The sequence below is a fragment of the Callithrix jacchus genome, chromosome 2 (genome assembly GCF_049354715.1).
Source record: "Callithrix jacchus isolate 240 chromosome 2, calJac240_pri, whole genome shotgun sequence".
Lineage (NCBI taxonomy): Eukaryota > Metazoa > Chordata > Mammalia > Primates > Cebidae > Callithrix > Callithrix jacchus.
The window spans coordinates 101,619,844-101,636,067 of NC_133503.1; the positions used below are offsets into that span (position 1 = coordinate 101,619,844).

General features: G+C 35.1%; 1 protein-coding gene across 16 annotated transcripts in view; it reads right to left on the minus strand.

Annotated features, from left to right (window-relative positions):
• The window catches only part of LOC128931339 (uncharacterized), a 241,011-nt gene that overhangs the window by 155,055 nt on the left and 69,732 nt on the right, over positions 1-16,224 (minus strand). For all 16 annotated transcript variants that reach the window (XR_013532182.1, XR_013532184.1, XM_078365084.1 and 13 more), the window contains one exon: positions 8,726-8,825. Coding sequence is in view for 14 of the 16 variants with exons in the window: in XM_078365072.1 (XP_078221198.1) it covers positions 8,726-8,825 (100 nt within the window). In the remaining 2 variants the exon portion in view is untranslated. The remainder of the gene's footprint in view (positions 1-8,725; positions 8,826-16,224) is intronic.

Consider the following 16,224-nt stretch of genomic DNA (forward strand, 5'->3'; position numbering starts at 1 on the left):
TAATTTTCTCATTTCCATCTGAGACCCTGGCAGCTGGGACTTCACTGTGTATCGCCATCAGCATTTTGGTCATAATGATTTAACCAGTCTCTAAGAAGTTCTAAACTTTTGCTCATCTTCGTTTCTGCTTCTGAGCTCTCCAAACTCCTCCAATCTTTGCATGTTACCCAGCTATAAAGTCTATTCCACATTTTCAGGTGTCTTAATAGCAATGCCTGATACCTGGTACCAAATTTTCTATATTAGGCCATTCTTCCACTTCTCTAAAGAAATACCTGAGACTGAATTATTTATAAGAAAAGAGATTTAATTGGCTCATGGTTCTGCAGGCTGTTCAGGAAAGCATAGTGGCATCTGCTGCTGGGGAGGCCTCAGAAAGCATCTAATCATGGCAGAAGGCAAAGGAGGTTCAGGCACATCACGTGACAAGAAAGGAGCAATAGAAATAGTTGGGGGGGTGTTCACACACTTTAAACAACCAGATCTTTCAAGAATTCACTCATTATCATTTGGATAGTACCAAGGGGAAGGTGTTAAATCATTCATAAGAAATTCACCATGAATCAATCCCTCCCACCAAGCCCCATCTCCAATGTTGAATATCACAATTCAACATGAGATTTGGGACAAACATACGAACTCTATCAGTTCTCAAAATAAATTGTAAGAAAACAAAAACTGACAAGTAGGATATAATTAACTAAAGAGCGGCCGGGCGCAGTGGCTCACGCCTGTAATCCCAGTACTGTGGTAGGCCGAGGCAGGTGGATCATGAGGTCAACAGATCGAGACCATCCCGGTCTACACGGTGAAACCCCATCTCTACTAAAAATACAAAAAATTAGCTGGGCATGGTGGCGCGTGCCTGTAATCCCAGCTACTCAGGAGGCTGAGGCAGGAGAATTGCCTGAACCCAGGAGGCGGAGGTTGCGGTGAGCCAAGATCAAGCCATTGCCTGGGTAACAAGAGCGAAACTACGTCTCAAAAAAAAAAAATTAACTAAAGAGCTTCCACACAGGAAAAAAGTATCAACGGAGTAAACAGACACCTAAAAAATGAGAGACAATATTCACAAACTATGCATCTAACAAAGGATTAATATCCAGAGTCTATTAGGAACTTAAACAAATCAACAACCAAAGAAACAAACAACCCTATCAAAAGGTGGGCAAAGGACATAAACAGACAGTTCTCAGAAGAAAACATACAAGTGGTCAAGAAACATAAGAAAAAATGTTCAACATTACTAATCATCAGAGAAATGCAAATCAAAACCACAATAGGATACCAACAGCAGAATGGCTACTAATAAAGTCAAAAATAATAGATGTTGGCAAGGCTGTAGATAAAAGGTAACACTTATACACAGTTCAGGCCCTATAGAAAGTAGTTTAGAGACTTCTCAATGAATTAAAAATAGAACTGCCATTTGACCCAGCAATCCCATTACTATTTACCCAATGGAAAATAAATTGTCCTACCAAAAAGATATCTGCACTTATGTTTATCACAGCACTAATCACAATAGCAAAAACATGGAACCTAGTTGCCCATCACTCATTGACTGGATAAAGAAAAATGTAGTATGGAATACTACACATTCACCAATACACCATGGAATACTACACATTCACAAAACAGAACAAAATTATATCCTTTGCAAAAACATGGATGCAGCTGGAGGCCATTATCCTAAGCAAATGAACAGAAACAGTAATCCAAATATTACATGTTCTCTCTTATAACTGGGAGCTAAACCCTGGGTACACATGGGCGTAAAGATGGAAACAATAGACACTGAGGTCTCCGAAAGGAGGGATGGAGGGAATGGGGCAAGGGCTGAAAAACTTTCTGTTGAATACTGCTATGCTTACTATATGGGTCACAGGATCAATAGAAGCCCAAACCTCAGCATCATGCAACATATCCTTGTAACAAACCTGCTCGTGTATCCCCTGTATCTAAAATTAAAACTAAAAGAAAAAGTCTTAAGAGATCAGAGACTCTTTGTGTATTCAATAATTGTGATGGAATAGAATACAGCCATAAAAACCAATAAAAACAACTGAATATGAAGAGCTCTATCTCCAAGAAATATTATTATATGAAAAAGCAAAGCATAAAACTGTTATATGTTATGCTGTTATTTGTGTTTAAAAGTGGATGGATTTTTTTTATATTTTTGCATATGAATACCTCTAGAAGACCACAAAAAATGCTGGTAAGAGTGGTTGTTCTAGAGATGAATAAGAGGGAGGCTTACTTTACACAGTGCATACTTTTCATAATTCTTGAAATTTTTCATATGTGTATGTGTTGTTTATTAAAAATAAATCTAAAATTAAAAATGTAAAATTGGAATAATTAATGTCAGTGAGACACCCAAATTGTTGATAGAACAATCTTGTGCAAATAGATCCTTTTCTTAACAAGTCATACAAATTTTCAATGAAAGAGGTTTCATTAATGTGTGGATACACTGAAAATTGATATTACAATAAGCTTGGCTTTCTTCAATAATTGTGGAACAGTAATCCATTTATAAACAAAGGATTAATGGACAAGTGGATGATACCTGAGGATTCGGAAGTGAGTACACAATCTGAGCACTACAGTGAATGTATATGCAGTAATTATCCAGCAGACATCAAAAGAATGATAGGATCCCAGAAGTTGCTTCCAAGTATTAATATAATGAAATAAAAATTTGATTTTTTTTCCCAAAATAATCCAAACTTTGCTACTATATAGACTTTTCAAAGTTTCAAGTCTCCACTGAGAATCTATAAGGTAACATATTAGTCACAAAAAAGTGGTCAGAAATAAATGAGAACATACCAGAAATCTCTTTATATAAAATTATAAGCATGCCAAAAGCCAGTATGACCCTTTTATTTAATGTATTTTAAATACGAGACACAGTTTATACTAACCATTTGCCCTTTGAGTCATAAAATGTAAGTTTTTAGATATAATAGGTATGTCATCTAAAAAAGTTTTACCTGATTCAAATTCATACTCCTCATTAATAGAAGGTAGAAAGCAGAGTACAACCTCTGTGTAATCCCCTGGAAATCAGACCTGTTATTGGCTATCCTTGGGTATCACCATTTGCTGTTCAATAGACTTGCCACTGATAAAGCATTTATCTGGTAATAAGAGCTTTTTATATATTATATGTGTCAGCTTTGTGTAGTTAGTCATATCTGCAATTAACTCTCCTTTACAATAAGCTTTGTGGAAAGATGTGTGAGTACTGGAAACAAAATCAGAACAGGTTGATGTTCTGTGTCATTTTGTAGGCTACTTTGGCTCCAGGAAGAGAAAGGTGCCAGGTTAACACAAAATTGAATATAGCATGATCTTTAATTTCTGAGACATTTACAAGTAAATAACTAGTTTCATATTCACCAGTTCTGCATCCATGGAAATATGAGCTCTTCACTTTGAAAATTCACTCATAATGATGAGGCTACCTTCAGTTTTCTCACTTCCTGATGAAGCAGGTGGCTCATTGATATGTCTGACTGCACTAAATACTATACCCATTTACAGCAGAAATGTTCTTAACATAAAACTAATCCACTTGGCCTGAAATGTGGCTCTGTCATTGTTACTATTATTAGCATCTTGTTGGAACCAAACAACCCACATACTTTTGAATCTTTACTGCATTCTGTGAATTAGTAAATGGGAACTCTCATGGTTTACTCAATGACAAACGTTTTACTTCAGGAAGGATTTTTTGTCAGTCTGCTACTTTTTTTTACTGATCCATGACTATTGTATATATTTATGGGGAACATGTGATATTTTGATACATGAATATAATGTGTAATGATCAAATCAGGGTAATTGGAATATCCATCACCTTAAACATTTATCAGTTGTGTTGACAATATTCTAAATCTTCTAACTATTTTGAAATATAAATTATTGATAAAGTTACCTGACTATGCTTTTGAACACTAGAACCTTTCCTTTTAACAGTATTTTTGTACCCATTAACCAAACCCCTCTCAGCCTCTAGTAACCACCATTCTACCTCCTTGAGATCAACTTTCATTTTAGCTCCCAGAAAAGTTTTGTTCTTTTTGCTAAAAAAAACAGTATGAACATGTGATATTTGTCTTTCTGTGCCTTGCTAATTACAAGTAATATAATGTACCCAGGCTCATCCATGTTGTTGAAAATGACAGAATTTCATTCTTTTGTATGGCTCAATAGTAATCTATTGTATACATATACCACATGTTCTTTATCCATTCATCCACTGATAGATACTTAGGTCAATTCTACATTTTGACTATTGTGAATACTGCTATGATAATCATGGAAATGCAGATATTTCTTCAATATATTAGTTTCCTTTCTTTTGGATATATACCCAGTAGTGGGATTGCAGGATCATGTGATAGCTCTAGTTTTAGTTTTTTGAGGAACCACCATATGATTTTCCATAATGGCTGTACTAATTTACATTCCTACCAATGTTGTACAAGCATTCCTTTTTCTCTACGTCCTTGCCAGCATCTATTTTTTTGTTTTTAAAATAATAGCCACTTTAACTACAGTGAGAAATCTCATGGTGGTTTTCATTTCCCTGATGATTAATAATGTCTTGAGCATTTTCTTCATTTACCAGTTGCCCATCTCTCTGTTCCCTTTTGTGAACTATTTAGATCAATTGCCCATTTTTAAATCTATTTGATTTTTTTCTGCTGTCAAGTTGTTTGCCTACCTTATATATTCTGCTTATTAACCCCTTGTTGGAGGAGTAGTTTTCAAACATTTTCTTCCATTTGTAGATTATCTCTTCACTGTCTTAATTGTTTCCTTTGCTGTGCAGAATTCCCCAATATGATGCTGTTTTTCTACTTTTGCTTTTGTAACCTGTGTTTTCGAGGTCTTACCCCAAAAATCATTGCCCAGACCAATGTCCTAAATGTTTCCCCTGTGTTTTTTTCTAATAATAGTTTCATAGTTCTGGATCTGACATTTAGGCCTTCAACCATTTTAATTTGATTTTAATATATGGTGAGGTCTAGTATGGGGTCTAGTTTTATTCTTCTGCATATGGATATCCAGTTTTCCCAGCACCATTTATTGAAGAAACTGTCCTTTCTTCAGTGTATGTTCTTGGTGTCTTTGCTAAAAATGAATTACCTGTAAACACATATTATTTCTGGGCTCTCTATTTTATTCTATTGGTCTGTGTGTCTGTTTTTATGCCAGTGCCATGTTGTTTTGGTTACTATATCTTTGCTGTATATTTTGAAGTCAGGTAGTCTGATGCTTCCAGCCTTGTTCATTTTACTCATGATTGTTTTGACTATTCACATCTTTTGTGGTTTCAAACATATTTTGAAATTGTTTTTTCTATTTTTGTGAAAAATGTCATTGGTATTTGGATAGGGATTGCATTGAATCTGTAGATAGATTACTTTGAGTAGTACGGACATTTTAACAATATTAAATTATTCCAATCCATGAACCTGGGATATCTTTTCATTTTTGTTGTGTCTTCTTGATTTCTTCCATCTGTATTTTATAGTTTTCAGTGTAGAAATCTTTCACTTCTTTGGTTAAGTTTATTCTTAGGTTTTTTTTTTTGTGGCTATTATAAATGGGATTGCTTTCTTGATTTCCTTTTCAGATTGTTCACTGTTGGCAAATAGAAATGCTACTACTTTTTGTATGCTGATTTTCTATTCTGCATCTCTATTGAATTCAAGTATCAGTTTCTAAGTGTCTATTGACAGAAACTTTGGGTTCTTCTAAATGTAAGATCATGTCATCTGCAAATAAGGATAATCTGACCTTTTTCTTTCCAGTTTCAATGCCCTTTCTTTCTCTGGCTAAGACTTCCAAAACTATGTTCAATAAAAGTAGTAAAAGTCTTTGTCTTGTTCCATATCTTAGGGGAAAGGCTATAAAATTTTCCCCATCAGTATGATGTTAACTGTGGATTTGTCATATATGACCTCTATCATCTTGAGGTATGTTGCTTATATAGTCAGTTTGTTGAGAGTTTTTATTATGAAGGAATATTGAATTTTTCAAATGCTTATTTTTAGTTCCATTGAGATGATCATATGATTTTGTCCTTTATTCTGTTAATGCTGTGGTTCCCTATGCTTTGGGCAAACTCATTGATGTGTTCAACCACCTGTTTCTCAGGGAGTAGGATGTTGCATGGGCTCAGATGCCAAGGACATAGCTGTACTACTGGGTCCAGGCAGTGCCATGATACTGCAACCCTCTGGGTGGATGTGGAGGGATCTTGGTGGGGTCCTAAGGATGTGGCAGTATAGAGACTATTGGACCCCAGGGCAGGATAAAAGTCCAGTGTTGGCTGTTCTTTCAAAATGGCACCATCTTGCAGCAGCTTAGGGGCCATACATACTCTCTCTGGAGCAATGTGTAGCCACATGGACTCCAGACAGCTCTCTATACTAGATTCAGGAATTGGGAGGATGAAGTGATTTCACAAAAAATTTTATTCATTTCTAATAATTGTTAACCATGTTGTGAGTTTTTTTTTTATAATACTTGAAATTTAGGTCAAGAAAACCTAAGGGATTTATGTGACGCATTAACAAATGGTTAGAATAAAAATAAAATAAGCTTCCTCTGGATTATAACAAAAAAAAAAACCACCATTTTTTCCCATCAGAGCGGTTTCAAAACAGTAAAGAAACACATTGGTAAAGATTCCCTTTGACATAACATAAAGATTGAGATGGGAATAACAGAATTACAAAAAAGATGTTCTTCTAAAGTTGAAAGTATAAAAGATCCACAATTAGAGAGCTATATTAGTCATATATCTAGACCACATGTCTGAGACAAGAAATCCTATGAAAAAAAGGCACTTGAACTAATCTAGTATCTATAGGTGGACCTGTTACCTCAACTATCATGTATGCAACTGAATCCTTTGAGCTCAAGCTGCCTTCGAAGCCCTGCACAAATGTACATTAGTGGTAAAGGAATTGCTTTTTTCTACCCACTCCTATGTAATGTGACAATTTCCAGACATCTTTATACAAAGAAGGCTTGTTTGAGGAGGAACAAAGATATGTACAAAGAAGGGCCAACATTTTTTTCTCAAATCACTAGCCATCCTGTCTGTTGTTCTGTCATCCTTGACTGAATAGGTGTCATCTATTGTCTACCAGACATAATACAAGATGATTAAAATAATATAAAGAGGATGTTAATAATGCTCTTCTCTTCTCTGTACTACAGAAAGAATGTACATTTACTCAGAGTAGGTAATAGCATACTTAGAGATGCTAAGCACATATACCCTCACGTAGAGAACAATAATTCATAGTATTTGATCAGCCCCCTCACCTGCAATGCATGGGGAAGTAGTTACAGGGAAGTAGAATAAGTGAATCTATGTAGTCCAGACTTAGAGTCATGGAAACATTAGAATGTGAGATGGCTTAGAAGGTAGGAAAAGGTGCCTTCCCTCCAAGCAATAGCTTAAAAGATTGCATATGGGCAAGAGTAAGCAAGGTATATTCAGAGAACAATGATGAGGCCAATGATTGTCTTGGATTGGTTAGTGGGCTAAGTATTAACTTGGAAGAGCAACCAGTACATAACATAGAGTCTAGATTTATTTCTTACTGACGTTAAACACCCCATTGGAAGATCATGAGCAAAGGAAAATTAATTATGCATAAGTACAAAGCTTATCTACATAGAAATTTCCTGAAATTGTAAATTTGTTATAAAAGCACTTCACTTAACCAAAGGTCATATCCTCATCTAGACATGGTTGAGAAAACCAGAAGCAAGCAATAAGCAGCCTTGAGTATTCAGGGGGGGAAAAAAAATCACAAAACCACACACTAAGGTCATCCAATTAACCATTAGAAAACTCTCAGACTTTCACTTAAAAATCCAATTTCTTTCTTCACTGCAGATTAGAAGCAAGAAATTAAAAGGGGTAGCTTCTAGACTCGGGCATCTGACAGTTGTAATATGTGATAGCTGACAGAATGACAATGAAAAAGGAGGCAGAAAAAGTATTCAAAGCAGCCTTAAGTTGAGAGATGTGGGTAATTATTTACCTGAAATTGAGATCAATTAACTCAGTAAAAAAATCTTCATTACATTATTATAATACATTGTTTTCACTCTTTAATAATTTTGTTCCTGTAACAGAAATTCATATTGTGCAATACTATCCAAAGGAGTATAGCTTAAAAACATGCCAAAAGGTCAACCTTTCTCTGATTTTCTGACCAATTTCAAATATTACATCCTTTTTTGTGTAATATAGTTTCCAATTATAACATGTGGTTTTACTTACACTAGATATGTCTAATATTTGCTACAAGAGAGCTCAATGAAGGCTACTGTACAACCATAATGTCTTCATTGTAATGCTATAATCACATATTTTCAGAAAAATAAAAAGTTCTAAATAAAAATGTTTAAAGCCATATATAGTCTAAGAAAACATATATTTTTTTCTTTCTTTCTTTCTTTTTTTAACCAGGCAGATTTCTTGCCATCACAATTCTCTTCTCATTGATTTCAAATAGCATACAAACTGGTCTAAATGAACATATAAAAATGGAAATTGCTTCAAGGCTGAATATAATCCTGATATAGCAGTCATACTTTGTTGAATTTCTATATTAACCATTAACCCACAAAAAACTGACAACCTTCTCAGGTCTAGTATAGAATCTTGCATTGATACCTTAGGCTGTTGATCCATGTCCAAATGTGGCTGGAGAAACATGGGGATGGTGTCATGGTGTGAGAATCCTGGGTTCCTCTCTGGGGCAATGATGCGATGTCTAAAATTAATGAGAAATAACATAACCAATGCACTTTGAGTACTTATTATACCCAGACACTGTTCTAAGCTTGTTCCCCAAATTAACCTGTTTAGTTTTTTTAAAAGCCCTATTAGGCAGGACTATTATCAGTCCTACTCTAAATATGAGGCAACTGTGGCTGAAAGGTTATGTAACTTGGCCACATTACAAAGCTAGAAAGCAGAGTCTAAATTCAAAAGTATGTCCATCACATGAGAACAATTTGGTACCTCAACTGGGATTTCCCCATTTATTTATTAATTATGGTACCTGTCAACAAAATACTAAGATTTGCTTTAGGACTGTAGAGCTGACATCATGCTGTAGCACAAGCATTTCCGTAATCAGTACTCTCCACTACTCCAGTTTTATGAAAAGGATACATGACACTAATGTAGAATTCCAAATAAACCACTAGCAATCTGCATTTCACTTTCTGATCTTCAGGGATATGCCAGCAATTAATTTCAAGGCCCACTCTTCAGCATTAACAATATGACTACTTTTGGGGGAAGGCGTGCATAGGCACATAACTGCTTTTGAGATTCAGTTTGTGGTCATCCCTACTGAGTTACTCAAGATTCTTCTGGTTGCAAAAGATATAACCCAATCCAGTAGCTAAGCTAACCTAAAATGTTAAGGGTTTATTGTTGGCCTCAGGTGAAGCTAGATCTAGGTGCTCAAAAATATAGTTCGTATGTTCTTCACCTCCCAGCTTGCTTTCCCCTATGCTGCCTTCATTCTTAGGCTAACCTCAAGTGGCGTCAAAATGGCTACAAGCAAGTCTAGGCTTAGCTACCACATAAAACAAAGACAGTGTTTCTTTCCCAGTGGTTCCAGCAGAAAGTCCTAGAGTTATGTTCATGGCTGTGACTGGCCTGCTTAGGTCACAGGCCTACTCTTTAACAAGTCTTAATAGTCAAGACATATATTATATTCAACTGTCGTGTACCAATCACTGGCTTCAGAGTGTGGTTTAGCCCCAGTAGTATCATGGGCCTTAATTGAATCAACAGAGGAGGGTCAGTTCCCAAAGGAGTTGATTTTACCTCATTGTAAGGAAACAGATGCTGAGCAGGGATAAACCACAGATTACCATTATATCCATCTTGGCATGCCAGAAGAATAAGTTGCCATCTTGTGTCATGTGACTTTAAGGAGATTTGGGAAATCTCCATCATCATGACTTCCCTGTGGTGAACTAATGTGTGGTGAGTCAAGGTAAGAGTAAGCCAAAGAATACTAACAAGGTCTCATATCAGTGCAGATTGTATAGACACAATAGCAGCAGAAAACATACAAGCTATGGCAATCAGAGATGATATGGCTGCTTGGGCAAAGACAACCTTTAACACAGAGTAGAGACACTGCTGCCAAAGAACTTTGCCACACAACAATCCACAGACCGAATTCACATAGATAATGCTTATTGTGAAAGTAACTGCAAGTCACACATGCATCAGCCTTTGTAGTCTTGCAAATACACAGAAAGCAATACTGTCTGTCAGCAGTAGTATCTTTAAATGCAAAGAATGCTGCATGAAGATAAGATATGAAAGAGCTCTAGTATTCTCCACATACATTATTCTAATTTGATTCAGTTTCTCATGCTGCATAGGTTTCCATTCATTGAAAGTTGCAGTCACCCAGTTCAGATAGTTCTCTACTTATAAATACATTGTGTTAACATACTCCATTTGTAAGTCAGTGCTTTTAAAGTTGAAGCTCATTTTTACATTGCAAATTTATTATAAATTGTAACTGGATTCTAAGACTAATCCATGAGTCTTAATCAGGTAATTTGAATGTGCTTAGTACAATGCCTAGCACATTGTAAACTCTTAATAGATTAAAGCTTTAATTAGTTATAAGCATGAACAAAATCATCAAAATAATTTTTAAAAATAAAAATACAAATTAAGGTAATAGCATTTAGAAAAACGACAGATAGGGACACTCAGTAAAGTAATATGAAAAATTAAGTCCTCAATTCTACTTAAGGTATTTAATATATTTCAGCTTAAAGATTGTTTATTGTTACTAAAGAAGAATTTACAAAATTATTATACCATCTTTTAGAATATCATATTACTTAAATTATTATGTTTTAATTTTGGAATTCTATGTAGTTACAAAACTGAAATTTGGGAGTATAACTAGATCCATACAGATGGGAATAGTATTTAATAAATTGCTTTTTATTTACAAGAAATTTTCAGAACTTCTTTTTCCACATACTTATATCTGGATGCAGTTCCACTTATAAATTGAGGACATAAAATACTGCTATTACCATAAAAAGAACCGTAATGGGAACACAGCCATAATCAAATTTACATCTTAATTATTTACAGTCTTCTCTTTGCAGCCTGAATATTCTATGCTTCAGAGTTGTTTTGCAGACAAAATATCATCCAGGATTTGTCCTGCAAACAGTCTTTCGATGCAGGTGACAAGTTCTTTTTGGTAACTTACATAACTTCTCAGTAAAATAAACTTTATTTAAGAATTAGTTCTACAGATCTATTATAGAATAATCTAATGCTAATTTCAATGTGTTTTCAATTATATAAATGCTAAAAATATCTCTGTCACTTATCTGACCATTTTTGTTTTAGTGACAACTTTGGGGAGATTTGATTTTTTAAAATTAAAATTAATTTAAGAAATAAAAGTATAAGATAATGGGTATCTAAGAAATTTAATGAGCTAGCATTAATAAGACCACCTGATTAGGACTGGGCTGCTACTTTCCAAGTATCTGCCATACAACGTGTCAAAAGAGATGGTGTAGACATATCAGGACTGAACTTTGCTTCATTCTTCTACTCAGTCAACAAGTAGTTATTGAGTACCTAATATGTATCAGGCATTTTTTTAGTTCTGGGGAGGCAAGAGTAAACAATCTGTGTCCTAGAGTTCTATGGTATTTACATACTTTATGACAAAGACACAATAAATTTTTCAGTACTTCTATTCTTCTGAGGGAGAAAAAAGCAGGGGAGGATAAGGTTGGGAAAGGGGGCAGTCATCAGGGAAATCCTCTCCAAAGAAGTGACACCTGAGAAGAGACTTTAATGGGAACACAAACTATGCAAAAATCAGAGAGACAATAGAGAAGTGCAAAGACCCCAGGTGGAACAAGCATTTGTGTTCAAAAAACATCAAGACCATGGTGGCTACCACCAAGTGAGCAGACAAGAGAGGGAGTATGGCAGAAGATGAGGTCAGGGAGAGGGCCAGATCCTGTAGGGCCTTGCAGATCATTTTAAGGAGGTTGGGTTTACTTTAGTTGTGATGAGAAGGCATAGGCTGGGAATGGGAGAGTGATATGATATGGACTTTGAAGAGGCTCTACAGAGGCAAGAAGTAGCGCATTTCAGCAATTTGGGCAAGGACTAATGTTCCTGCAATTGTGTAATATTGACTCTTTCCTACCTAATTTTCAAGATGAAAAATAAAAATAGTTTTTGTGCAAATGGTATGTCGGGAACACAAAAATCAGCTGTTTAATCTTTGTGGGGTGGTACAAAGGCAGCTGGAATAAAATGTCTGTTTTTTATTGACTGTAGGGAAACTGCTTACCTCAACTGCCAATTTACAGAGGATCTCTGTGGATGTTAAATCAGAGAAGAGTGCGAAAGGTAAGAATATCTTGAAACACATCTACTACTTTGTCTTCCATCCCCTCCCACTGTTGACAGCCTGACTTGGGTGCTGCTATAAATCAAAATGCACTGCAAGCACTGAACACCTTCCCAAGTAAAATGCTGCCATCTGGAGGCTTCCAGAGTACAAAAATTATGCCAAAAAAAAAAAAAAAAAAAAAAGCCAATAAATCCCACAAACACTCTGTTTTTGTTTCATGTTTCTATATGCAAGGGATTTTATTGAGAAAAAAAATTTTTAAAGGTCATTAATTCAAAAGAAACAAGAATGAAATTGCCCAGTCTCAATCTCTTGCTTCGCCTGGCCCTATTTATGAAGTGGAACTTGTTTATGTTGGTTTTGAAACCTTTCTATTTATTAGGCTGTAAATTTATTATACAAAATTTGCATAGTATGAAAGTTTGTATTCATTTCTTTTCCCTCTATAACAACTAAGACTGGGTGCTTATTCAAATGGTATATGTTCTCTGTTTCTTCCATGATTACTGATCTATTCAGGTTTTCTATGTATTCCATTTTGATAATTTATATTTTTCTGGGAAAACATTAATTTCTTCCATATTTTTAATATATTGTCATAGAGTTGCAAATAATATTCCTTTATAAAATATTTAGTCTCAGATACCCAGAGTTCCATATAACTTTTTATCTTTAATATTATATCCTTTTACTTTTCTCTTTTATTGTAGGATTATGAGCAGAAGAATGACATATTTGGACTATGTCCCAGAGAGATAACACTGATGATAATGAATATAATGGACTGAAAGAGAACACTAGGAACACTGTTTAGAAGGCAAGTATAACATCTCAGATTAGTGATGACTGACATCTAAACCATGGAGAAGATTTTGCAAACTAAAACTTGTAGGAATTTCTGACCACTGATATGTTTATAAGACAAACAAAAAAAGGTTAGCATGATGCTACAGTTTCCTGCCTAGGATGATGGGAACATTCGTAACCAAAGGGCAGGGAAAAATAATTTTTTGAGGGGACATTTGACTTTGAGGTGTTGGAATGATAGCCATATAAAAATGTCCCATCAGCTGGAGCTAGAAATATAAGTCAAAGCCAGAAGTTGCAGATGAAGTTATGAGATAGGATGAAAAAAATGTAGAGAGAGAAAAAAATGAGTGTATTAAGATGTCAATAACTGAAAACTTTTTGTAGAGGTTTACATTTTGGGGCAGCTAAACAAAATCAGGGAGCATATTACAGAAGCCAAAGGAGAAGAGAATTTTAAAGAGAAGGTTTAGGAAACTCATAGCACAAAACAAGTAATACCTTAAAATGATTATGAATTTGACTATACAATGGAAGAATAATTTTTGTATGAAACAAAGTTCCATAAATTGGAAAAATATTTACAATACATCTGACAGTCATAGAACTAATTTCTTCAATATATGAGCATTTAAAAGTCAATAAAACCATAAAGGAAAATTTGATAAACTTGGTTTTATCAAAAAATAAAACTTCTGCTCTATGAAACGCCTGTTAAGAAGATGAAAGAACAATGTTCAGACTAGAGAAAACAGTTGCAAATGACATACCCAACAAGAAATTTTCTCTAGAATATAAATAACTCTCAAATCCCAAAAGCAAAATAAACAAATGATCCAATTAGAAAATGGGAAAAAGATATGAAGAGACATTTTACCAGGAATGAAATAGGAATGGCAAATAAGCACATGAAAACAAGTTAAACAACATTAGCTGTTAGGAAAATGCAAATAAAAATGATACATCATTACACATCTAAGAGAATGACTAAAATAAAAAATGGTGATAATACCAAATACTGGCTAAGATAAGGAGAAACGTTATGACTTATACATTACTGGTAGAATATAAAATGGTACAAACACTCTGGAAAATAACATAGCAGTTTCTCTTAAAAGTAAACATGCATGGCCAGGTGTGGTGGCTCACGCCTATAATCCCAGCACTTTGGGTGGCCGAGGCGGGTGGATCACAAGGTCAAGAGATTGAGACCATCCTGGTCAACAAGGTGAAACCCTGTCTCTACTAAAAATACAAAAATTAGCTGGGCATGGTGGTGCGCGCCTGTAATCCCAACTACTCGGGAGGCTGAGGCAGGAGAATTGCTTGAACCCAGGAGGCGGAGATTGCGGTGAGCCGAGATTGTGCCATTGCACTCCAGTCTGGTTAACAACAGCGAGACTCCGTCTCAAAAAAAAAAAAAAAAGTAAACATGCATTTGCCATATGATGCAGCGGTCACATTCTTGGGCATTCATCTGACATGAAAATTTATGTTCACACAAAAATCTGTTCATGAATGTTCACAGCAGTTTTATTTGCAGCTGCCAAGATTGAAAACAACCCAACATCCTTCAATGGGTGAATAGTTAAACTCTGGTACATTCATGCAATGGAATACAACTCAGCAAAAAAAAGAGTAAATTTGTGTAATAAACAACCTGGATGGATCTCAAGGCTATTATTAGAAAATACTGACCTCAAATGGTTAAAATCTGTATGGTTACATTTATATACCATTCTCCAAGTGATAAAACTATAGAGATAGATAAACGATCAGTGGATGCTAGAGGACAGGGATGGGGTGGATGCTTATATAAAGTAGCACGAGTCTCCAATGTCCATTATACCACTCTTTATGCCTTTGCATACCCATACCTTAGCTCCCACTTATAAGAAATACAGTATTTGGTTTTCTATTCCTAAATTACTTCACTTAGAATAATGGCCTCTAGCTACATCCAAATTGCTGCAAAGGACACTATTTCATTCTTTTTGATGGTTAAGTAGTATTCCATGGTTATATATACACATTTTCTTTATCCACTCATCAGTTGACGGGCATTTAGGCTGATTATTGCAATTATGAATTGTGCTGTGACAAACATACACGGGCATGTGCCTGTTTAATATAGCTACTTCATTTTCTGTGGGTAGACACCCAAAAATGGGATTGATGGATCAAATGGTAGATCTACTTTTTGTTCTCTGAGAAATCTCCATACTGCTTACCATACAGATTGTACTAATTTACATTCCCACCAGCAGTGTATAAGTATTCCCTTTTCAACACATCCATGTCAATATCTGTTGTTTTTAATTTTTTAATAATGGTCATTCTGGCTGGGGCAAGATGGTATCTCATTGTGGCTTTAATTTGCATTTCCCTGGTGATATGTGATATTGAACATTTTTTTCATATGTTTGTTTGCCATTTGCATGTTTTCTTCTGAGAAATGTCTATTTATGTCATTTGCTCACTTTTTGATGGGAGTATTTGTGTTTTTTCTTGCCGATTTGTTTGAATTCCCTGTAGATTCTGGATATTAGTCCTTTGTTGAAAGTATAGTTTCCAAATATGTTGTCCCATTCCATGGAGTGTGTGTTTACTCTGATGATTATTTCTTTTGTTGTGCAGAAGCTTTTTTATTTAATTAGGTCCCACTTATTTATTTTTCTTTTTATCGCATTTGCTTTTGGGATATTAGTCTTAATTTCTTTGCCTAGGCCAATATCCAGAAGAGTTTTTCCTAGATTTTCTTCTAGAATGTTTATGGTTCCAGGTCTTAAGATTTAAATCTTAATCTATTTTGAATTAATTTTTGGTATGGTGAGAGACAGAGATCCAGTTTCATTCTTCTACATGTGGCTATCCAGTTTTCCCAGCACCATTTACTGAATAGGGTGCCTTTTCCCCAACTTAT